Source organism: Eubalaena glacialis, chromosome 2 (genome assembly GCF_028564815.1).
Source record: "Eubalaena glacialis isolate mEubGla1 chromosome 2, mEubGla1.1.hap2.+ XY, whole genome shotgun sequence".
NCBI classification, from domain to species: Eukaryota; Metazoa; Chordata; class Mammalia; order Artiodactyla; family Balaenidae; genus Eubalaena; species Eubalaena glacialis.
The window spans coordinates 150281711-150306248 of record NC_083717.1 but is presented as its reverse complement, the minus strand read 5'-3'; the positions used below and the strand labels follow the sequence as shown (position 1 = coordinate 150306248).

General features: G+C 36.1%; 1 protein-coding gene across 5 annotated transcripts in view; it reads right to left on the bottom strand.

Moving 5' to 3' along the window:
• Positions 1–24538, bottom strand: part of KTN1 (kinectin 1) — a 125980-nt gene that overhangs the window by 67195 nt on the left and 34247 nt on the right. For all 5 annotated transcript variants that reach the window (XM_061180865.1, XM_061180867.1, XM_061180868.1 and 2 more), the window contains exons 2-5: positions 17075–17627; positions 13769–13906; positions 12194–12364; positions 10667–10797 (exon numbers count right to left, since the gene is read on the bottom strand). In XM_061180865.1, coding sequence (XP_061036848.1) covers positions 10667–10797; positions 12194–12364; positions 13769–13906; positions 17075–17597 — 963 coding nt within the window. In that variant the 5' untranslated portion in view covers positions 17598–17627. The remainder of the gene's footprint in view (positions 1–10666; positions 10798–12193; positions 12365–13768; positions 13907–17074; positions 17628–24538) is intronic.

The window sequence follows — 24538 nt, the reverse complement described above, 5'->3', positions numbered from 1 at the left end:
AAACAATAGAAAAGATCAATAAAACTAAAAGCTGGCTCTTTGAGAAAATAAACAAAACTGATAAACCACTAGCCAGACTCATCAGGAGAAAAAGGGAGAAGACACAAATCAATAGAATTAGAAATGAAAAAGGAGAAAAAGGAGAAATAACAACTGACACTGCAGAAATACAAAAGATCATGAGAGACTACTATAAGCAACTATATGCCAATAAAATGGACAACCTGGAAGAAATGGACCAGTTCTTAGAAAAGTACAACCTTCCAAGACTGAACCAGGAAGAAACAGAAAATATGAGCAGACCAGTCACAAGTAATGAAATTGAACCTGTGATTAAAAATCTTCCAACAAACAAAAGCCCAGGGCCAGATGGCTTCACAGGGGAATTCTATCAAACATTTAGAGAAGAAAGCTAACACCTATCCTTCGCAAACTCTTCCAAAATACAGCAGAGGAAGGAACACTCCCAAATTCATTCTACAAGGCCACCGTCACCCTGATACCAAAACCAGACAAAGATGTCACAAAAAAAGAAAATTACAGGTCAATATTTCTGATGATCATAGATGCAAAAATCCTCAACAAAATACTAGTAAACAGAATCCAACAGCACATTAAAAGGATCATACACCATGATCAAGTGGGGTTTATCCCAGGAATGCAAGGATTCTTCAGTATATGCAAATCAATCAATGTGATACACCATATTAACAAAGTGAAGGTTAAAAACCATATGATAATCTCAATAGATGCAGAATAAGCTTTTGACAAAATTCAACACCCACTTATGATAAAAACTCTCCATAAAGTGGGCGTAGAGGGAACCTACCTCAACATAATAAAAGTCATATATGACTAACCCACAGCCAACATCATTCTCAATGGTGAAAAACTGAGAGCATTTCCTCTAAGATCAGGAACAAGACAAGTGCGCCCACTCTCACCACTATTATTCAAAATAGTTTTGGAAGTTTTAGCCACAGCAATCAGAGAAGAAAAAGAAATGAAAGGAATCCAAACTGGAAAAGAAGAAGTAAAGCTGTCACTGTTTGCAGATGATATGATGCTATATATAGATAATCCTAAAGATGCCACCAGAAAACTACTAGAGCTAATCAATGAATCTGGTAAAGTAGCAGGATACAAAATTGATGCACAGAAATCTCTTGCATTCCTATACACTAACAACAAAAAATCAGAAAGAGAAATTAAGAAAACACTCCCATTTACCACTGCAACAAAAAATAAATACCTAGGAATAATCCTACCTAAGGAGGCAAAAGACCTGTATGCAGAAAACTATAAGAAACTGACAAGGGGGAAAAAAAAAAAAAAAAGACACTGATGAAAGAAATCAAAGATGATACAAACAGATGGAGAGACAGACCATGTTCTTGGATTGGAAGAATCAACATTGTGAAAATGACTATACTACCCAAAGCAATCTACAGATTCAATGCAATCCTTATCAAATTACAAATGGCATCTTTCACAGAACTAGAACAAAAAATTTTACAACTCATGTGGAAACACAAAAGACCCCCAATAGCCAAAGTAATCTTGAGAAAGAAAAACAGAGCTGGAGGAATCAGGCTCCCTGACTTCAGACTATACTACAAAGCTACAGTAATCAAGACAGTATGGTACTGGCACAAAAGCAGAAATATAGATTAATGGAACAGGATAGAAAGCTCAGAGATAAACCCACGCACATATGATCACCTTATCTTTAACAAAGGAGGCAAGAATATACAATGGACAAAATCCAGCCTCTTCAATAAGTGGTGCTGGGAAAACTGGATAGCTACATGTAAAAGAATGAAATTAGAACACTTTCTAACACCATAAACAAAAATAAACTCAAAATGGATTAAAGACCTAAATGTAAGGATAGACACTATAAAACTCTTAGAGGAAAACATAGTCAGAACACTCTATGACATAAACCACAGCAAGATCGTTTTTGACCCACCTCCTAGAGCAATGGAAATAAAAATAAACAAATGGGACCTAATGAAACTTAAAAGCTTTTGCACAGCAAAGGAAACCATAAACAAGATGAAAAGACCACCCTCAGAATGGAAGAAAAGATTTGCAGGGGAGGGAGGGGCAAGATGGCGGAAGAGTAAGACGCGGATATCACCTTCCTCCCCACAGATACATGAGAAATACATCTACACGTGGAACTGCTCCTACAGAACACCCACTGAACGCTGGCAGAAGACGTCAGACCTCCCAAAAGGGAACAGACGCCCTCAGGTGACCTACATGCAGAGGCGGGTCCAAATCCAAAGCTGAACCCCAGGAGCTGTACGAACAAAGAAGAGAAAGGGAAATCTCTCCCAGCAGCCCCAGAAGCAGCGGATTAAAGCTCCACAAACAACTTGATGTGCCTGCATCTGTTGAATACCTGAATAGACAACGAATCATCCCAAATTTAGGAGGTGGACTTTGGGAGCAGGATATATTAACTTTTCCCCTTTTCCTTTTTTTGTGAGTGTATATGTGTATGCTTCTGGGTGAGATTTTGTCTGTATAGCTTTGCTCTCACCGTTAGTCCTAGGGTTAGGTCCGTCCGTTTTTTTTTTTTTTTACTTAAAAAAATTTTTTTTCCCTAATAAATGTTTTCTTAATAATTTTTTCCTTATTTTCTATTTTTAAAAAATTAAAAAAAATTTTTTTCTTAATAAATTTTTTCTTAATAATTTTTTTCTTATTTTTAGTATAAAAAATTAATAAATCTATTTTTAAAAATTAAAAAAAATTTTTTTCTTAATAAATTTATTCTTAATAATTTTTTTCTTATTTTTTATTATAATTGCTTTATTTTATTTTATTTTATCCTCTTTCTTTCTTTCTTTCCATTTTTTCTCCCTTTTATTCTGAGCCGTGTGGATGAAAGGCTCTTGGTGCTCCAGCCAGGCATCAGGGCTGTGCCTCTGAGGTGGGAGAGCCAACTTCAGGACACTGGTCCACAAGAGACCTCCCAGCTCCACGTAATACCAAACGGCGAAAATCTCTCAGAGATCTCCATCTCACCATCAAGACCCAGCTTCACTCAACGACCAGCAAGCTACAGTGCTGGACACCCTATGCCAAACAACTAGCAAGACAGGAACACAGCCCCATCCATTAACAGAGAGGCTGCCTAAAATCATAATAAGGCCACAGACACCCCAAAACACACCACCAGACGTGGACGAGCCCACCAGAAAGACAACATCCAGCCTCATCCACCAGAATACAGGCACTAGTTCCCTCCACCAGGAAACCTACACAACCCACTGAACCAACCTTAGCCACTGGGGACAGATACCAAAAACAACGGGAACTACGAACCTGCAGCCTGTGAAAAGGAGACCCCAAACACAGTAAGATAAGCAAAATGAGAAGACAGAAAAACACACAGCAGATGAAGGAGCAGGGTCAAAACACACCAGACCTAACAAATGAAGAGGAAATAGGTAGTCTACCTGAAAAAGAATTCAGAATAATGATAGTAAGGATGATCCAAAATCTTGGAAATAGAATAGACAAAATGCAAGAAACATTTAACAAGGACGTAGAAGAACTAAAGAGGAACCAAGCAACGATGAAAAGCACAATAAATGAAATTAAAAATACTCTAGATGGGATCAATAGCAGAATAACTGAGGCAGAAGAACGGATAAGTGACCTGGAAGATAAAATGGTGGAAATAACTACTGCAGAGCAGAATAAAGAAAAAAGAATGAAAAGAACTGAGGACAGTCTCAGAGACCTCTGGGACAACATTAAACGCACCAACATTCGAATTATAGGGGTCCCAGAAGAAGAAGAGAAAAAGAAAGGGACTGAGAAAATATTTGAAGAGATTATAGTTGAAAACTTCCCTAATATGGGAAAGGAAATAGTTAATCAAGTCCTGGAAGCACAGAGAGTCCCATACAGGATAAATCCAAAGAGAAACACACCAAGACACATATTAATCAAACTATCAAAAATTAAATATAAAGGAAACATATTAAAAGCAGCAAGGGAAAAACAACAAATAACACACAAGGGCATCCCCATAAGGTTAACAGCTGATCTTTCAGCAGAAACTCTGCAAGCCAGAAGGGAGTGGCAGGATATACTTAAAGTGATGAAGGAGAAAAACCTACAACCAAGACTACTCTACCCAGCAAGGATCTCATTCAGATTTGATGGAGAAATTAAAACCTTTACAGACAAGCAAAAGCTGAGAGAGTTCAGCACCACCAAACCAGCTTTAAAACAAATGCTAAAGGAACTTCTCTAGGCAAGAAACACAAGAGAAGGAAAACACCTACAATAACAAACCCAAAACATTTAAGAAAATGGGAATAGGAACATACATATCGATAATTACCTTAAATGTAAATGGATTAAATGCTCCCACCAAAAGACACAGACTGGCTGAATGGATACAAAAACAAGACCCATATATATGCTGTCTACAAGAGACCCACTTCAGACCTAGAGACACATACAGACTGAAAGTGAGGGGATGGAAAAAAATATTCCATGCAAATGGAAATCCAAAGAAAGCTGGAGTAGCAATTCTCATATCAGACAAAATAGACTTTAAAATAAAGACTATTACAAGAGACAAAGAAGGACACTATATAATGATCAAGGGATCGATCCAAGAGGAAGGTATAACAATTGTAAATATTTATGCACCCAACATAGGAGCACCTCAATACATAAGGCAAATACTAACAGCCATAAAAGGGGAAATCGACAGCAACACAATCATAGTAGGGGACTTTAACACCCCACTTTCACCAATGGACAGATCATCCAAAATGAAAATAAATAAGGAAACACAAGCTTTAAATGATACATTAAACAAGATGGACTTAATTGATATTTATAGGACATTCCACCCAAAAACAACAGAATACACATTTTTCTCAAGTGCTCATGGAACATTCTCCAGGATAGATCATATCTTGGGTCACAAATCAAGCCTTGGTAAATTTAAAAAAATTGAAATCGTATCAAGTATCTTTTCCGACCACAACGCTATGAGACTAGATATCAATTACAGGAAAAGATCTGTAAAAAATACAAACACATGGAGGCTACACAATACACTACTTAATAACAAAGTGATCACTGAAGAAATCAAAGGGGAAATCAAAAAATACCTAGAAACAAATGACAATGGAGACACGACGATCCAAAACCTATGGGATGCAGCAAAAGGAGTTCTAAGAGGGAAGTTTATAGCAATACAAGCCTACATCAAGAAACAGGAAACATCTCGAATAAACAACCTAACCTTGCACCTGAAGCAATTAGAGAAAGAAGAACAAAAAAACCCCAAAGCTAGCAGAAGGAAAGAAATCATAAAGATCAGATCAGAAATAAATGAAAAAGAAATGAAGGAAACAATAGCAAAAATCAATGAAACTAAAAGCTGGTTCTTTGAGAAGATAAACAAAATTGATAAACCATTAGCCAGACTCATCAAGAGAAAAAGGGAGAAGACTCAAATCAATAGAATTAGAAATGAAAAAGGAGAAGTAACCACTGACACTGCAGAAATACAAACGATCATGAGAGATTACTACAAGCAACTCTATGCCAATAAAATGGACAACCTGGAAGAAATGGACAGATTCTTAGAAATGCACAACCTGCCAAGACTGAACCAGGAAGAAATAGAAAATATGAACAGACCAATCACAAGCACTGAAATTGAAACTGTGATTAAAAATCTTCCAGCACACAAAAGCCCAGGACCAGATGGCTTCACAGGCGAATTCTATCAAACATTTAGAGAAGAGCTAACACCTATCCTTCTCAAACTCTTCCAGAATATTGCAGAGGGAGGAACACTCCCCAACTCATTCTACGAGGCCACCATCACCCTGATACCAAAACCAGACAAAGATGTCACAAAGAAAGAAAACTACAGGCCAATATCACTGATGAACATAGATGCAAAAATCCTCAACAAAATACTAGCAAACAGAATCCAACAGCACATTAAAAGGATCATACACCATGATCAAGTGGGGTTTATTCCAGGAATGCAAGGATTCTTCAATATACGCAAATCAATCAACGTGATACATCATATTAACAAATTGAAGGAGAAAAACCATATGATCATCTCAATAGATGCAGAGAAAGCTTTCGACAAAATTCAACACCCATTTATGATAAAAGTCCTGCAGAAAGTAGGCATAGAGGGAACTTTCCTCAACATAATAAAGGCCGTATATGACAAACCCACAGCCAACATTATCCTCAATGGTGAAAAACTGAAACCATTTCCACTAAGATCAGGAACAAGACAAGGTTGCCCACTCTCACCACTATTATTCAACATAGTTTTGGAAGTGTTAGCCACAGCAATCAGAGAAGAAAAAGAAATAAAAGGAATCCAAATCGGAAAAGAAGAAGTAAAGCTGTCACTGTTTGCAGATGACATGATACTATACATAGAGAATCCTAAAGATGCTACCAGAAAACTACTAGAGCTAATCAATGAATTTGGTAAAGTAGCAGGATACAAAATTAATCCACAGAAATCTCTTGCATTCCTGTATACTAATGATGAAAAATCTGAAAGTGAAATTAAGAAAACACTCCCGTTTACCATTGCAACAAAAAGAATAAAATATCTAGGAATAAACCTACCTAAGGAGACAAAAGACCTGTATGCAGAAAATTACAGGACACTGATGAAAGAAATTAAAGATGATACAAATAGATGGAGAGATATACCATGTTCTTGGATTGGAAGAATCAACATTGTGAAAATGACTCTGCTACCCAAAGCAATCTACAGATTCCATGCAATCCCTATCAAACTACCACTGGCATTTTTCACAGAACTAGAACAAAAAATTTCACAATTTGTATGGAAACACAAAAGACCCCGAATAGCCAAAGCAATCTTGAGAACGAAAAATGGAGCTGGAGGAATCAGGCTCCCTGACTTCAGACTATATTACAAAGCTACAGTAATCAAGACAGTTTGGTACTGGCACAAAAACAGAAATATAGATCAATGGAACAGGATAGAAAGCCCAGAGATAAGCCCACGCACATATGGTCACCTTATCTTTGATAAAGGAGGCAAGCATATACAGTGGAGAAAAGACAGCCTCTTCAATAAGTGGTGCTGGGAAAATTGGACAGGTACATGTAAAAGTATGAAATTAGAACACTCCCTGACACCATACACAAAAATAAACTCAAAATGGATTAAAGACCTAAGTGTAAGGCCAGACACTATCAAACTCTTAGAGGAAAACATAGGCAGAACACTCTATGACATAAATCACAGCAAGATCCTTTTTGACCCAGCTCCTAGAGAAATGGAAATAAAAACACAAATAAACAAATGGGACCTAATGAAACTTAAAAGCTTTTGCACAGCAAAGGAAACCATAAACAAGACCAAAAGACAACCCTCAGAATGGGAGAAAATATTTGCAAATGAAGCAACTGACAAAGGATTAATTTCCAAGATTTACAAGCAGCTCATGCAGCTCAATAACAAAAAAACAAACAACCCAATCCAAAAATGGGCAGAAGACCTAAATAGACATTTCTCCAAAGAAGATATACAGATTGCCAACAGACACATGAAAGAATGCTCAACATCATTAATCATTAGAGAAATGCAAATCAAAACTACAATGAGGTATCATCTCACACCGGTCAGAATGGCCATCATCAAAAAATCTAGAAACAATAAATGCGGGAGAGGGTGTGGAGAAAAGGGAACACTCTTGCACTGTTGCTGGGAATGTAAATTGATACAGCCACTATGGAGAACAGTATGGAGGTTCCTTAAAAAACTAAAAATAGAACTACCATACGACCCAGCAATCCCACTACTGGGCATATACCCTGAGAAAACCATAATTCAGAAAGTCATGTACCAAAATATTCATTGCAGCTCTGTTTACAATAGCCAGGACATGGAAGCAACCTAGGTGTCCATCATCGGATGAATGGATAAAGAAGATGTGGCACATATATACAATGGACTATTACTCAGCCATAAAAAGAAATGAAATGGAGGTGTTTGTAATGAGGTGGATGGAGTTAGAGTCTGTCATACAGAGTGAAGTAAGTCAGAAAGAGAAAAAGAAATACAGTATGCTAACACATATATATGGAATCTAAGGAAAAAAAAAAAGGTCATGAAGAACCTAGTGGCAAGATGGGAATAAAGACACAGACCTACTAGAGAATGGACTTGAGGATATGGGGAGGGGGAGGGGTGAGATGTGACAGGGTGAGAGAGTGTCATGGACATATATACACTACCAAATGTACAATAGATAGCTAGTGGGAAGCAGCCGCATAGCACAGGGAGATCAGCTCGGTGCTTTGTGACCACCTAGAGGGGTGGGATAGGGAGGGTGGGAGGGAGGGAGATGCAAGAGGGAAGAGATATGGGAACATAGGTATATGTATAACTGATTCACTTTGTTATAAAGCAGAAGCTAACACACCATTGTAAAGCAATTATACTTCAATAAAGATGTTTAAAAAAAAAAAAAAAAAAGATTTGCAAACGAAGCAACTGACAAAGGAAAGCAGGTCATGCAGCTCAATATCAAAAAAACAAACAACCCAATCCAAAAATGGACGGAAGAGCTAAATAGACATTTCTCCAAAGAAGATATACAGATTGCCAACAAATACATGAAATGATGCTCAACATCACTAATCATTACAGAAATGCAAATCAAAACTACAATGAGGTATCACCTCACACCAGTCAGAATGGCCATCATCAAAAAATCTACAAACAGGGCTTCCCTGGTGGCACAGTGGTTGAGAATCTGCCTGCCAATGCAGGGGACACAGGTTCCAGCCCTGGTCTGGGAAGATCCCACATGCCACGGAGCAACTGGGTCCATGAGCCACAATTACTGAGCCTGCACGTCTGGAGCCTGTGCTCTGCAACAAGAGAGGCCGCGATAGTGAGAGGCCCGCGCACCGCGATGAAGAGTGGCTCCCGCTTGCCACAACTAGAGAAAGCCCTCACAGAGAAACGAAGACCCAACACAGCCATAAATAAAATTAAAAAAAAAAAAAAAATCTACAAACAGTAAATGCTGGAGAGGGTGTGGAGAAAAGGGAACCCTCTTGCACTGCTGCTGGGAATGTAAACTGACACAGCCACTATGGAGAACAGTATGGAGGTTCCTTAAAAAACTAAAAATAGAACTACCATACGACCCAGCAATCCCACCACTGGGCATATACCCTGAGAAAACCATAATTCAAAAAGAGTCATGTATCACAGTGTTCACTGCAGCACTATTCGCAATAGCCAGGACATGGAAGCAACCTAAGTGTCCATTGACAGATGAATGGATAACGATGTGGCACATACATACAATGCAATATTACTTAGCCATAAAAAGAAACGAAACTGAGTTATTTGTAGAGATGGATGGACCTAGAGTCTGTCATACAGAGTGAAATAAGTTAGAAAGAGAAAAACAAATACTGTATGCTAACACATATATATGGAATCTAAAAAAAAAAATGGTTCTGATGAACCTAGAGGCAGGACAGGAATAAAGATGTAGACGTAGAGAATGGACTTGAGGACATGGGGAGGGCAAAGGGTAAGCTGGGATGAAGTGAGAGAGTAGCATGGACATATATACACTACCAAATGTAAAACAGATATCTAGTAGGAAGCAGCTGCACAGCACAGAGAGATCAGCTCAGTGCTTTGTGACCACCTAGAGGGGTGGGATAGGGAGGGTGGGAGGGAGGTTCAAGAGGGAGGGGATATGGGGATATATGTATACATATAGCTGATTCACTTTGTTGTACAGCAGAAACTAACACATCATAAAGCAATTATACTCCAATAAAGATGGGAAAAAAAAAAGAATAAATGGAAGCCACTAAAGGTTTTAAGGCAGAAAAGTGTGTTAGGAGTGTGTGTGTATGTGTGTTTAAAATAAGAATGGTCACGTCCACAATCTAATATTGAACACCGGATACCATGTCATCTTATCTCATACAAAGTAACACTTAAAAACTTGTCACATTTCCCAATATGAGATAGTACACCTGATAATACAGTGAGTGTAATATAATGAGAAATTAAATATTAGCTTCATGGCTTTGTTTTTTTCAAATTTTAGTCAGTCATAGCAATGATTCTATCATTCAAAGCATTTACTTTAGAACAGTAGTATTCTATACATCCACACACACACACACACACACACACACACACACACACACACAAAAGATGCCCAGGTGCTTTGAATGGTGCTATCTTCAGTCACAAAAACATTCCATATGTTATCCAGAAATCACCCGACCTTGCCTTCAGTACTTACATTCACAGGAAAGCAAGGTACAACTTAGCCAAGTGCCAAATGACTTTAAAGTTATATAAATCATCTTACTTATTATAAGTAATCCGTTTTTGTCAAAACCTCAGATGACTCGGACACCTGACTGAACTAAATAAGTATATGGATTAGTATGGATATATGAAATAACTTCTGAAGGCATTCCAGAACTTTTAAATGTCACTAAGTGTTTTCAGGGTACGAAGGATGGGAGTAGGTTATAATTTATTGCTTTAGCAGAAGTCTTGCTTGGTGAACTTCTAATCACTGCCCTCAAACAGGCTCATAATCAAAAATATGCTTACCTTCTTTAAAGCATCCTGTATCACACCAGACTTTTCCTTTAGCAGGTCTACAACACAAAGGGCCTCATCTTCAGAAAACATCATAGTCTTCAAGGACAGAAGAAAATCTTTAAATTTTACTTCAGCATTCTCTTTAAAAAAAAAAAAGTTAACATTTAAAAGATATAAGTAACAACTTCAGCAACGGTAAAGCACCAAGAATTCTTGACCCAGAAAGTCAGTAACCAAGAGAAAACAGATTTACATTTCAGGTCAAACAACAATGCTCTAGTCCACAGAGAAAAAGTGTTTATTTATCATTTTTAATATAATATGGAATAATTACATTAACTAATAATTTGCTCAACCTGCAGAATATTTTTTATGTTTTCTTAATTGGAAATATAGTTGATTTACAATGTTGTGTTAATTTCTGCTGTACAGCAAAGTGATTCAGTTATACATATATATACATTCTTTCTTAGATTCTTTTCCATTATGGTTTATCATGGGATATTGAATATAGCTCCCTGGGCTATACAGTAGGACCTTGCTGTTTATCCATTCTATGTATATAGTGGTTTGTATCCAAACTGCAGAATATTAAAGTGCCAGTATACCCTTACTTAAAAAAAAAAAAAAAAAAAAAGAAAATTCAAATGTCTAATATATGCTAGTATCTATACTAAATATGTTCACAAATATTCTCATTTAACCATAATACTCACGACTTATGAGCCAAATTTTACAGATGAGGAAATAAGCTCGAAGACAGTAACAAAAAGGAAGTCTGATTTTACAAACATCAAGTATATACAAGCAATCCTGACATTTTAAAAATCCATGCGCCAAACATCTCCTGACTCACCCACTTCGATTCCCCTAGGGTTCTTATATTAGGCAACAGCTGCCTCTCATTAAAAGCAACTGCCACCCATTAGACCCACAGGTGCCCAGAGCTTTTAATACTTCAGCTACATTATAAGTTTAAAAAGGCAGTTGTGTGCATGTATGAAAACAAGGGGTATATGGAAACTCTGTACTTTGCACTCAATTTTGCTATGAACCTAAAACGCTGTTAAAAAAAAAAAACCTATTAAAAAAATAATATGGAGTTTCCTGGTGGTCCAGTGGCTAGGACCCAGCACTTTCACTGCCGTGGGCCCCGGTTCAATCCCTGGTTGGGCAACTAAGATCCCGCAAGCCATGTGACTCGGCCAAAATAATAACAACAATAATGATAATAGTAGTAATAATAATAATAATAAGGCCGTTGTGAATTAGCATAGAAAACTCTCAGAGACAATAATAGAAGGGAACAGATTACCAGACAGCAAAACAGCTATGAAACCTTAGGCAAGTCAAAGTCCAATGTCCAGCTCTACAAAATTGAGAAGGTGGATTAGAAAACTACCAATAAATCTTTTACTACAAAGATTCTATTAGTCTTTTGCAATTCATTGCTTCTATGAGAAAACACACTCACTCCATCAGAACTCAAAAATGTGTTTTTTTCAATACAAAAGATTGTCACATTCTGTATATTACCTTTATCAGCTTCAATCTTCAGTTTTTTAGCCCCTGTTTTCTGAATTCCTTCTACTTGGTCAGGTTTAATCAGATCAATAACCTCTCTCTTATCCACCACAGGATTTGAATCAGCATTATCCATCAAAGGAATATAAGTTGTTGCATGAATAAGGGGTTCATCCACCAAGACTGCAATTTAAGTTCAACAAAATCATAATTACTCAGCATTTTTTATAAGAGTAATTAAATAACATGTAAGCACAATTAAGTTTAATGATAAATGCAGTTATTTTCAAATCTCTGATACCAGCTCAATTTACCTTTAAATTCCTATTTTATCATTTAACAACTCAAAACACTCTTCTAATTAAGAAATACCAGTTCAATATATTTTATAGCATATCATTTAGGTTACCTAAAGTGTATCACACATCTCCTCTAATAGTATCTGAAAATTTCTTCTTATACATCCCTATACATTTTAGTTAGTTCTCATGTTTCTCCTGATTTAACTAAGAATCCATTCACATTTAATTAGTGCTCAAGGAAAACTATTAATTTTTAATGTATGTTGGTACTTTACTGACCTCTTATTCCAATTGGTAATTCTTAACTGAGTTTTTTTCCTTGCTAGATACAAAAATTAGTCACTGTTGCTTGCAGATATCTTCTCATTTCTAATAGTTATGCCTCTAACTTACATGGTGCATCTTACTACACTAGTTAAAACTTCCAGAAGCACATTAAAAGTGGAGGAAGGAAGGCTTCTTACTTTGTTCCTAATTTTAATGGGAAAAGTTTGAATATTGAAGTCTGATATCTGTTGGTTAGAGACACAAACTTCCACACCCATATGGAAGTCTCTCTATATCCTTACCTTAAAAAAAAAAAACTCTGGGGCACATACAGTTCTTTCATTTAAAATCTATAATAAATATTTAATATTAACAAATATTTTGTGATAATATTTTTCTATACCTGATTGCTTGATATATCATAATTTTAATGCAAATAACAGAATTTCATCTTTTCCCTTTCCAATTTTACTATTTTCTAGCACTAGTTGATATCACAGCCCAATATTATAAAAATCACTGTTTAATCTACGTAAATTTCATAGCTAAGTCTTCTGTGGACAATTCGGAACAGATAAAAATTGCTCCATCACTTTTAACTGGATGCTTCTCATACACACATGCAAATTATGTTTAATAAATAATTAGGAATGTAGGGTAATGATAAATTTAACTAATGTTCTCAAGCATAATCTTTATGTGATATTAAAAAGTACAAATATTTCAGGAATACTTTTCTTCTATAGAGTTTGTATGCTATTAACATTATTTTCAAAACTCAGTTAAGAATGAGAATATTTATAAATGCTTTTGTCCTTTTATAAATTTCATATAAAGGTCTTCACCACAAACTTATACCCTAACCATCTGTCAAAGCACCATGGACCTGTATTAGTATTAAAGCTGTTATGGTACACATTAAGCTGGAAATTAAAGAGCATGTGAGGTCTCTAGGTTCCTTGTCCTAGTGGACTTCTCTAGAATTAGTATTTATAAAATACGTATCTACACATTTCACCGTTTTCAGTCTTTTGCTTCTTTGATGAAACCTTCTTCTTTCCTGATCCACCTTCTTGTTTAGTCTCTTGATGCAGGGGTAATGATTCTTGCTTTTTTGACGGTGCCATAAGAGGTTCCACCTTTTTATCCTGATCGTCTTTATTAAAAATAAATGAAAAATCATCATAGCAAACAATGAACACACCAGAAAAGATTCAATTATTAATGAATACTTCCTAAAATGCTTTACCACCAAAATTTTAAACTCTGATATACAATTCTCTCACTTATCATTCTAGCTTTCTTACTCTGCCACATATGCTCTTTAACTTCATCAGGACTTTAGTACTTGCTCCTTCTTTTGTATCCCATTTCTCAGCCACTCCTAGCCCTACTCAGCTTATAGCATGGTCAAATCTCTCATCATCTTAAAAAATAAAACCCTTCCCACCTCTGTAATCCCTAGCCTCCCACACCCATTTCCTTTTTATATTGACCAAAGAACAGTCTGTACTTCCTTTCCTACCAATCATTTCTCAACTAATTGCAACCTGATTTTTCTCTCTTCCATTATATCCATGAAAGATTTTACTCAGGTCCCTAGTGTCCCAAATGCCACATTCTATCAATAATATCCTTTAATCCTTATTTGAATTCTATTTAACATTTCATACTATTGGTCTCTACCTCTTTAAATTTCTCTCCTCTCCATTATGCTAAGTGAAATAAGCCAGTCACAAAAGGACAAATATTGTATGATTTCACTTATATGAAGTACCTAGAGTAGTCAAATTCATAGACACGGAAAGTAGGATGGTGCTTGCCAAGAACTAGAGAGAGGGAAGAATGGGGAATTAGTGCTTAACGGGTACAGAATTTTAGTTGGGAAAGATGAAAAGTTCTTGAGATGGCTGGTGGTGATGACTGCGCAAGAATGTGAATGTACTTAATGCCACAGAACTTACACTTTAAAATGGTTAAAATGGTAAATTTTATGTTACATATATTTTACCACAATAAAATAAATAAAATTTAAAATTCAGCTCCCATGATAATTCTTTTCTTACACTGGAATATTCCTTTGCAGTCTCCTTTGTAAGCTGTTCCTACTGAATACCTCATATGGTGGTATTCTTCAGGATTGTGTCCTCATTTTAAATACTTTCCTTGAATGATCTTCTCTACACCCACGACATCAACTACTACCATCATGCTTAAGGCTTCTGAATCTGTAGTCTAGCCTTATGCCTCTGTACTTGCATTTCCTACTGCATCCTCCCTATGTAAATAGCCCCCATAGGCACCAGAAACACAAACTGAAAGCATTCTCCTCTCGGCACACATCCACTCTCTCCCCATTATTCCCTCTTAGAGCTATCAACATCTACCATTCAGAGCTTGGCTAATCTTTTCTACAAAGGGCTGAACAGTAAATCCTCTGGTTTTGTGGGCCATTTAGACTCTGTCACAACTATTCACCTGCTGTTGCAGTGTGAAAGCCAGCCACAGACATACGTTAACACATGAGTGTGGTTGCATTCAAAAAAACTTGATTTATGGACACGGAGGTTTGAATTTCATATAATTTCCATATTTAACACAATATTACTCCTTTAGTTTTTTTAATCCATTTGAAATATAAAAACCATTCTTGGCTCATGGGCCATAAAAAACGAGAAGCAGGCCAGATTTGGCTCACAGGTTGCAGTTTGCCTACCCTGACCTAACTTAGAACTTAGAAATTATCTTTGATCCTGCTTTCTCCTCTATCTGCCATATCCTATGCATAACATTAGTCATGTCATTTTTGCTTTGCAGATCTCTCTAATCTCCTTACTATTTCTTCTGTCACTACCACAGTTCAGTCCTTCAACTTAACTCTGGAAAATAATACCCTCTTAACAAGTGTGCCTATATTAAACACTGCCCTATGAAACTTGTCTTCCCTAGTTCTGCCAAAAATACCTTTCTAAAATGTAAATCAGACCATGTAAACTAACCTGCTTGAAAATCTTCAACAATGGCCAAATTACAACATCCCAGCTCCTTAGCATTGTATACAAAAATCATCATAATCTACCCACCCCATTAGCTTTTCAGCTTTGTTTCCTACCACTCCCTGCCTCCCATTTCATGGTTCAACAATACACTGTACTCTTGCACCTTTAATGCATTTATGCATGATCTTCTGCCAGTGGGGAATGAGATCCCACTATTTGCTCGATGAAGTCATTCATTCTGGAAGACCCAGCTCAGGCACTGCCTCCTCTGCAAAGCTTCTGACCCACGGTCCCCATAAGCACTAGGTGTTTTGGCTCTGTACTATTTCTATACTTTGTATTTTTCTTATATAAGTCACATTTCTTTATTGACTTATATGTCCTTCTGTCCCGTTTACTCTTATTTCTCTAGTATCATGCTTGATCAGAGCTGGCAAGCAAATAATTAAAATCCAGTATAACTAACTTAATACTCCACAAGTTAAGATACGAAAACAATTTAATAGTGAACACAAGTCCCTTCATACAGAGCAAACCGTTTGCAATTTCAACCATCAGCACACCATTTCTCACGTCCTTTCTGTTGTACCTATTAAGCTCTCTCTTTGGAACACCCTATCCACCAAGAAAAACTAGCTAGTATTTATTCAACCTTTAAGATTAACTTTAGGCATTACATGCTCTAAGTGGCCCACCTTAGAACTCCAACACAGTTTAGACATACCTAGCTCATTATACTAAACTTTTTATATTATAATAACCTATTTCTGTTTGTATCTACAACTAGCATGAGGCTACCTTGAAAATGCACACTTCATCTCTGTAGTCCTAGTACCTAATATAATGCCTAGCACAAAACAGATGATAAGTGTTTGCAAAATTAATCAATCAAAGGTGAAAATGATATCTGATTTTTCTTTTCATCTTTAATTCCTATCACACTGATTAGAAAATATTGGTTGAAATAAATGTAAACATTTCTAACTACTGATATTTACAGGTCCTCAGTGATTTTATATATTTCTATAATATCTATAATATATATTTTATATATTTATATATAAAACAGATTTTATGTATTTCTACTAAAGGCCTTTTCCACATTTGTAATGTGAAATTTAGTTTTAAACACTGTTTTATGCTCAGTACTAATTCTTTCTATCAGCAATTAATGAAAGCAACCACACAGTGAAAAGGATAATGATCTCGATTTCAGATTCAGTATTTAACATTTGTGTGCACACTTAACAAAGTATCTGAACTTCAAACTCTAAAGTTATTAAAACAAATATAACGATGCAATAAAGTTGAATAGATTACAATACCGCTTCCATTTTTAGACTTCTTCTGCCCTGGTTTCTTCTTTGAGGCAGCTGCTTCCAAGGGTGGGGTGGGCTGTTTAGTAACTGGGACAGGTTCCACTTTTTTGCATGGAATCTTTGATACATCACTTTCTTTGGTGACCTGCTCTTCTAGTACAGGCTTGTGTTTCTTTTCCTTCTTCTTTCTTTCTCTAACACTACTTGAACTTTCAACCACATTCAGTGGAACAGGTACAACTTGCTCATCTTCCACAGCCAAGGCATCAGATAATTTAAAGTCCCGGGGTACACTCTCAGAATCAGATTCATGGAGGTTCCCATTTTGGAGTTCTTTCTTTTTATTCTTTTTCTTTTCTGCCTTCTTTTTATCTGTTTTGGTAGGAATAAGCTTTTGTTCTCTTTTCTGTTTTGCAAGAACTTCATCATATAATGTTTCTTTCATGAAAAGCCAGAAGAAGAGGAAAATTACTGTAATAACTACTGAAGGAATAAGAACGATAAAATATGTTGACTCATAAAACTCCATGGTGCTTTTGTTAATGTGATCCTATAAAACCTAAATGTGAAAGAAGAAAATAACAAAAACAAAAACCTGAGTCAGTCTTATTAAACACAAAAAACCTCTGTTCTTTCAAGTGGTATTTCATATTTAACCTGATCTACAAATCTGAACAGGTTAGTTTTTTAAATCACATACTTGATTACTTTGCCAACTACAATTTGAATATACTATTTAAAAAAATTTGTGGTAACTAGGAGTTTAACACAGCCTTCCATTTTTAAATCATGTGAAAAGGTTCTAACAGAAGGAAAAAAAACTTAGCCATTCATTACTTTTTCCCCCAAAATATCCACTTTTGACACTATTAGTATTTAGTTTTCCTCTTACTGTACAATGTTCATGAATACTACTATACATGGAAATAAAGAGGCATTAACTATTACCAACACACTAGATATCCATTAAAAGTACCACACTCTTAACGGCAAAGAAAACAAAGGTGGTTCATTCCTTCACTTAAAGATTTAAGTCCATTCACAAACTGTGAGCACCTTTATTCCAGTTAACTAACAGCCTCATGACATGGTGGGATACAACAAGGATATGGAAATATAATAAAGTAAAAAATCAAAATGTTAGGATATGTCATTTGTCACTAAAATAAATTACAAATAAGATGCTTTTCTCAATTTTTTTCAAGGTACCTCTTACTGTAAAAAAAGTTATACTGCAAAAACAAGGGCAATCACCATCCTCTCTTAATAAAGTTTAATTAAGAAGCAAAATTTTTAATGGTATTAACACAACCCTGGACTTACTAAGAGAAGGTTTTAACAAGATGAAGGGGAAAAGGAATCATGTGCTAACAAAATACTAAAAGGAACTTTATACAGAATTGTTCTTCCCTGATAATTCATGAACTATCCAAGATTTTTAATTTATTAAACATACTTTACTGTGCCTGTTAGTGATCAACCAGAAATGATTTTTAAAAGATGTTTTATTTTTGGTTTTTTGTTTGTTTTAACATTACCATCTACAGGGTACAAAGCCTGTTCAACTTGGCTGGGGAGTTGGGGGAGAAAAAGGACAAAACAATGAGTCAGAACTCTATGGAGTTTTGCTTTGAGGAAAGAAAAGAAGCTAAGGCACTTAGCAGCAACCACAGATGCTGAAAAAAGGTCAAGTCAAAGTCAGAAGGGCTTTGATGAACAGCAAGCTGCAGCCACATGCAACTTAGGTCTTAGGAGATCAAAATCTATGATGAAGCAGAGCAAGAAGCAAACGTTCAGGGAGAAAAGAGACCATGAGACCACAAGAACTCTGAAACACATATTCCTCAAATGTTCTGATGATTTTTCTAGTTCCCTTTTCCAGGTCCCACATGAGCCTGGAAAAATCATGATTTCCATTTTTGGATTTTTCAGGAGATTCCCTTCACACAATTCAATTCCCAGTCATGTGAGCTCTCTTTCTGCATCTAGGAGGAGCCCAACCAAAACACCAAGGCAAATTTAAAGTCAAGAAAATGTTTGCATTGCTTTAATCCAATATTCCTGATTCTTTATCCCAAGAAATTTACAAGGAAAAGCATATATAAAGATGTTCATAGGGCTTCCCTGGTGGCGCAGTGGTTGAGAATCTGCCTGCTAATGCAGTGGACACGGGTTCGAGCCCTGGTCTGGGAAGATCCCACATGCCGCGGAGCGACTAGGCCCGTGAGCCACAACTACTGAGCCTGCGCGTCTGGAGCCTGTGCTCCGGAACAAGAGAGGCCACGATGGTGAGAGGCCCGCGCACCGCGATGAAGAGTGGCCCCCGCTTGCCACAACTAGAGAAAGCCCTAGCACAGAAACGAAGACCCAACACAGCAATCAATCATTCAATCAATAAAATAAATAAATCTTTAAAAAAAAAAAAAAAAAAAAAAAGATGTTCATAGCAATATTACATATAATACAAAAAACTGAGACAGAATATGCAACATCAGAATGGGTTAAATTAGTAAATATCAACTCAATAAAACATTGCTGTTAAAACTGTAAATACTGAGACTTTCTTAAATTCAATTAAATACTGAATAGTCAAAATCACAGTTTGACTTGTATGATCAAAACATCTCACGTACAATAGGTTATTAAGATGAATATGTAAATTAAAGAGTTGTGCCATAATCATGGTTGCAGACTCGCTTGCCCTACTATTTTAAATTTTGTTAGTTTAAGAGAAACTCATAAAATGTTCAATTCCTTGCTTATTTTTAAAAATGGCAAAATGAATAAGTACTACAGTATCAATCAATATACCATAGTTTTACATTATACCCATGGGCATAAGAGTAATATAAAGAGGGGGAAAAAGGTGGCAAAAGGAAACTGGGAATGAAATCCAGGGGAATACAGGGAAAAAGACAGGAAGAGATTTTTAAATTTGTGGGTGGGAGCATAACGGAAAAATAAAAGAAACAAGTAAGAGAAGGAGAGGTTGAGACAGAATTAATTTAGCTCAAGGTGACAGGAATCAGGTCATCAAAATTTTCTAAGTCCACAGTAGCAATTCAACGTATGTTTGTTGAGTTAGAAAAACATGGAGACAAGCAGAGGCTCAGATTTTGAGATGATAGCGAAAGTCACCAATGTTAATTTCTTCCATATTATCACATTCCCTTTGTAATATTAAGGACCTTTTAACCTAATCACACCTTAAACCTTAATAGAACCCAATTTTAATGTAATTAACAGCTAATGGTGGTACAGATTTCTCTGTCAGGTGACCCAGGAGTGAGCTATCCATGGGATCATAAGAAACCAAGCCCAAACCACTGGCTTTACCTTTTATTTGGACATATATCTTTCTAGAAACTTATGAAAGATACTGTTCCTCTTTCTCAAAACAAACAAAAAAGTGTACATACTCACTTAGGTGTACATATAATTTCAGAACGTTTCGGACTCCCTGAAAGATATGCATGGATCCCAGGTTAAAAAAACCTGCTCTAGAATAAGAAATAAAAGTTTACATCCCTGCCCTTCCCTACCCCCCAAAAACCCAAAAATAGATAACAGAATGGATATATATATTCTGTGTTTCATCTAAATATGTATTATGAATGCTAATCAAATAGTTTTAAGATTCTATTTACTTGCCTTCCTGTAACTTAGGTTTGTTCATACAAAAATTGAGCTGCACCACTGAGTTAAATTTTGTAACTTCTCAGAAGGCTCAACAATCTGTTCATATTAATGTAACAAATAATGTGAACACTAAAATTTCAAATAATATAATTGCTCCTTGATTTTATTTTTACAAGTTCAAGAGAACTACTTAATCAAAAAGGATAAAACTATATACATAATGATGGGCCCACTGTTTATAATGATAAGGCAATGAAATTAAGTATGGGACATCTACAGAAACATCACACATTTAAACATCACACCATCTGAAATAACACAGTATAATGCTGTAAAATACATTACATAACAAACAAGCTGAAAATCATTTACGTTGATCACAATTAAATACATAGTCTGAGACTACAAAAAAATGAGAATCATTACACTTTTAGAGTAAAATTACAAATATTTGTAACATTTTAGTTCATTGTTCAACTTTTTAAATTTTTCTACATTAAAACAGAAATATAACCATGCTGAATGCACAATATTACACTTTTAAAAGTTTAAATAAACACAAATTTAAAAAGAACCGTTACTTACATATTACAAGGAAAAATGGAAGCAGTTTGATAGGTATACTATTGAATTTCAAGTAAATGTAAGAATTTTGAAATCTCTTTCCTTACTACCACAGTATTTTAGTTACTCTTGCCTCTGACATCATTTTCTTTAAACTAAAAGAACATTTAAAACAAATGACACCAAAAAACTAATTCTATAAATTATCTGTGCTTCAATTGATAAAAGTATGTCAACTGGAGTGACTCGAAAGAACCAATAAGAAAAATACAACAAAAATTCAAGACTGAAGTCTGAACAAACTGAAAGTCAATTTTTTTCCACTGATGTATACCGAACAACATACAAGCAAGCATATTTGTAAAGAGCAAGCAACGATTTGAGGGAAAGGTAGTTTTCAACCCAGGAACACTTAATTTCTTAAAAGTTCCTGTATAATCTGTAATGTCTGAACAACTAAGTGAATCACCTTTAAAAGATACACAGGCACCAAGAGTAGCCTACAAGAGCTTTATTCAATGTACAACATAGTTATAATATTACTACAAGTAGCTGTGAAACCTAAGCTGAAAGCTCTTATCACAGGTTCTTTGTAAAAATACAGTTTGTAAGTTAAAAGATCTATCTGTAACTGATCATGCTGAATCTAAGTAGTCTGTATTCTAAACATGCCATGTTCCTCTTCCTTTAAATCCATAATAACATTTTATGTTGTTTTTTTAATGTTCAAGTTAATCTTTTTAAGGAAAACTTTATTTATGGAAGTACCATACACTGATAAAAAGTATATTCATGGACAAGTATCACTTAATCAGATTTCCATTACACAACACAAGTTATCTACAGTATTTTCTGAACTCTTCTTGGTAAAATGTAAGATTAAGCATTATGGTATCACTAACCTTCAAATAAAGTATGCATGTCATATTCCTGATATATCCTGAAAAAACATGAATTTTAAGATTGATAAACAGCAATATAATAAATCACTAAAATAAAGTCAAGAGTCTTGACTTTTGGTCCCAATTCTGCCTTGGCTCCAGGGGTCTCTTCTTACATAGGTCTAAAGTCCAAACTACTTAACATGATCTTGGAAATGCCAAGACAAAAAATTTAAGTGGTTCCAAGTTGGTGGTGCCCATAGTGCATGTGGCAGAAGTGAATGCACATCTTCTTTGGTATATTGCTCCCTCAAGCCAGGAACCTCAAGATTTCCAAAGAAGACTGTCATCCAGATAAGAACCCACAACACAAAATGACAGAACATGAGATAAGCCACCATGAGCAAGAGGCAACAAAAATAAACTAAGGAATCACATCCCTAAAGATTCAAGATGCTGGAATTAATAGATATAGATTATAACCTACACACATAAAGAAGAGGTAACTGGGAAAATGAGCAAAGAACAGAAACTATCAAAAGTAACTAGGTAGATACGAATCAATTAGGACTTCTACAAATAAAAATTACAATCAAAATTTAAAATCCAATGGATAGGTTAACATAGGTGCAAGGACACCAATTAAAATGACTATTTCAATAGGCTAAATAGATCTGATGAGAGTGAATTAAGTCAATGCAGATAGAGGACAAGGCAACTATTAGAGCATGGTGAGGGACTTCCCTGGCAGTCCAGTGGTTAAGACTCTGTGCTTCCAATGCAGGGGGTGCAGGTTCAATCCCTGGTCGGGGAACCAAGATGATCCCACATGCCACTAGGCGCGACCCAAAAAAAAAAAAAGAGCATGGTGAAAGTAAGGAAGGAGTCTAAGACAACTCCTATGTTTCCAGCTTGGACGAAATCTGTAAATTATGAAATCACATGTCAAGTTCAAGAATACAGGAATAGGGCTTCCCTGGTGGCGCAGTGGTTGAGAATCTGCCTGCTAATGCAGGGGACACGGGTTCGAGCCCTGGTCTGGGAAGATCCCACATGCCGCGGAGCAACTAGGCCCGTGGGCCACAACTACTGAGCCTGCGCGTCTGGAGCCTGTGCCCCGCAACAAGAGAGGCCACGACAGTGAAAGGCCCGCGCACCGCGATGAAGAGTGGCCTCCGCTTGCCACAACTAGAGAAAGCCCTCGCATAGAAACGAAGACCCAACACAGCCAAAAAAAATAAAATAAAATAAATAAAAATAAAAAATAAAAAAATAAGAATACAGGAATAGGTTTTTGTCTGGGAGTTTTAGATATGATTTTGAGGAATATAAACTACAACCAGCTACAGAATATCAGCAGTCAACTGAGTAGACAAAATCAGCAGTAAGAAGGCACTACAGGTTCTAAATTGGGGAACCAAAAGGAACAATTCTCTAAAAAGTCCAATTTCCCCTCCTCCCTAGTATCAAATCTAAAAACCTTTGCCTTGCCCTTTGTATCAAACCTTCACTTATCCTTCAAAACACAGCCCAAATCACACCTATGAAAATATCTTTTCAACTACCATCTTCCACAACAGTCTATTAATTCACTTTGTATACTTATTTAGCACCAATTAGTACATGTCAACATTGTTTTCCAGGGCATTCTGAATAAACAACAGTACAAAAGGCCACAATGCCTGCCCTTATAGGGCTAACATTCTACTAAAAAGAAGACAGTCCAGCAATTAATATACAGTATATGAGACAGAACACAACCTGACACATTTGAGCAAGAACAATAAAGACAATGTGGTTCAAGTATAATGAACAAGAGGAAAAGTAGTAGAAGATGAGGTTAAAGAGATCATTTGAAGGGGGCAGGGGGCAGTGAACAAATCATGTACTTTCTTACAGGCAAATGGAAGGGCTGTGGCTTGTACTTTGAGTAATATGGGAAACCAACAGAGGGTTTTGAGTAGAAAAAGGGTATAGGGAGAAGGTGACAGCAGGGAAAACTTAAGAGACAACTGAAGTAATCTAGGCAACAGATGATCAGAGCAAGCTGGTAGCAAGAGGGGTAGTAAAAAGTAGTCAAATTCTGAGTACACTATGAGGGTAGAGAAAAGATGATTTGCTGAGGACTGGAATATGCGGTGTGAGAGAACAAGCAAAGACAAAGACAACTCCAAAGCTTTCAGACTAAGCCAAAAATAAGAGTTGCCCTTTACTGAGATGGGGGAAGTGTGGAAAGGACATGGTTGGGGTTAAAGACCAGGAGTTAGGTTTTAGACAGGTGGAGATGTCCAGCAGACAGCTAAACAAAGAGTGCTTAGGCAGGTGAGGAATACATGTTAAAAATATAAATTTAGTCGTACTCAGCATATAAATTATATTTAAAGCC